Source organism: Culex quinquefasciatus, chromosome 2 (genome assembly GCF_015732765.1).
Source record: "Culex quinquefasciatus strain JHB chromosome 2, VPISU_Cqui_1.0_pri_paternal, whole genome shotgun sequence".
NCBI lineage: Eukaryota > Metazoa > Arthropoda > Insecta > Diptera > Culicidae > Culex > Culex quinquefasciatus.
Window position 1 is genome coordinate 46,170,923 of NC_051862.1, and position 1,864 is coordinate 46,172,786.

The following is a 1,864-nucleotide window of genomic DNA, read 5'->3' on the forward strand; positions in this document are numbered from 1 at the left end:
TTCGTTTCGAGGAATGCCGAGATTTTCGGCATAAGCAAGCTGACTGTCAAAATTACTTACCGAGCGCTTAGTTGTTCTGTTTTCGGCAGAATTCTGCCGAAGTTCAGCATAAAAAAACTGAGTGTGTAGGGTAGTGTTGGGGTCATATTCGACCTCGATTATAAAAAAATAAAAATGTTTTATTGATTCATTTATCCGAACTATTTTATTTTTCATAAGCCATCGGATAATCGAGTCTTTACTGTATTCTGTTTCACATTTTTAATTCATGTTTTTCCTCTACATTGTGACATTGACTAAACAGATTAACCTTGTCTCGATTTAATTATTGTCAGTGTTACAATTAGTAACAACAAACCCAGCATCAGTGATAAACCCGACACGTTGTAGGCAAAAATCACATGTTTTACATTTAATCTACTGTCACACCTATCATCTAGGTGTGGCCGATTTTTGATATCAGAACAAATGGATTACGGAGTGCAATTCCGGACAAAACTTTCCATTACCTTGGCTTTACAAAGCTGTCAGGTGGCCGTGGTGATGCCTATATAATGCTGATTTGAAATGTAGAAGCCACAAACGAATTCAGAGCGTTCTATTTACAGGTTCCATTGAGAAACTAAAATTTTATAATGAGAACTTTTGCCATTATTTCGCTGGCCATTGTGGCAGTAGCCCTTTTGATTGTGAGTTACTGTTTTGAAGTTTTATTATTTATATTCTAATAAAATTTATCTTTTAACTTCAGGACTTCTGCTCGGCCCACGATGACAAGAAGAAGCCGGACGGGCATCTGCAGGAGGTGGAAGCCATGCTGATGGAGCAGGGTCACCTGCCTGCCTTCGAGGAGTTGTCCCGGTTCCGACGAGCTGCCGAGGAGGATTCCGAGGGTGGCAAGGGAAAGGGTAAGGGCAAGGGTAAAGGAAAGGGTCGCGGAGGTCCAGACGGCCAGGGAGGCCAGGGTGGACAGGGTGGCGGCCAGGGAGGACAGGAATAAGCTGGCGGGGATGTTTGGGGATACTGAAAGATCTGAATCTGGTTGTCAGTGGGTTCTTGGGAAATTAATTGGCAGTGCACTGATGATGTTAGTTGCTAGTTTTATGTTATGTTGATTTTTAAATTTGCAAGTTTTTGAGCATGGTGGTAAATAAATAAGTGCAAAAGAATTGTTTAATATCTGAATTACTATTTGAAGAGAAAAAAAAACCGGAAGACTTTGTCCAACCGCGTGCCCTCAAGTACGGCCCATCAATAAGTTCAAGGAAGAAGAACTACTCCAAAAAGCCGATTGGTGCAGTATTGCTGCCAAACTCCCGTGTCGGATTAATTTGTCGGAGCCGAGCGGAGGGGCCGAAGAAGCGTGATAACAAAAGCCAATAACGTCAATCATATGGACATAAATGACCTCGCGAAAAAAAACCGAAACTCATCTCTTCAATTACTTCGGGCCTCTCCTCTACGGGCGGAGAGGGTCTCGCCCAAATGCCGCGGAACCGATCAAGTCTAGATCTATCGGAAATTTGTTCAGAAAACACGGCGTCGTGACGGTGAATAATGTTATTTTCTTTCTTCTCCCCCGTTGAAATTCGTCGTCGTCAAACTGATTTCGGTGGATTCTGTCATAAGTGGAAGTGTATCCACCTAGTGGTTAGAAACTGCACACTTTTGTCTGTAACTCGGTTGATGTTGATGTTGATGTTGATGTTGATGTTGATGTTGATGTTGATGTTGATGTTGATGTTGATGTTGATGTTGATGTTGATGTTGATGTTGATGTTGATGTTGATGTTGATGTTGATGTTGATGTTGATGTTGATGTTGATGTTGATGTTGATGTTGATGTTGATGTTGATGTTGATGT

The 1,864-nt window shown here is 41.7% G+C and overlaps 1 protein-coding gene across 1 annotated transcript; it reads left to right on the forward strand.

Moving 5' to 3' along the window:
- Window positions 1-571: 571 nt before the first annotated feature.
- On the forward strand, window positions 572-1,173 carry LOC6051439 (homeobox protein SIX3). Its single transcript, XM_001867842.2, has 2 exons — window positions 572-689; window positions 752-1,173. Exons 1-2 carry the CDS (start codon window positions 636-638, stop codon window positions 998-1,000), a joined length of 303 nt encoding a protein of 100 aa, XP_001867877.2. The 5' UTR covers window positions 572-635; the 3' UTR covers window positions 1,001-1,173.
- The last annotated feature ends 691 nt before the right edge of the window (window positions 1,174-1,864 follow it).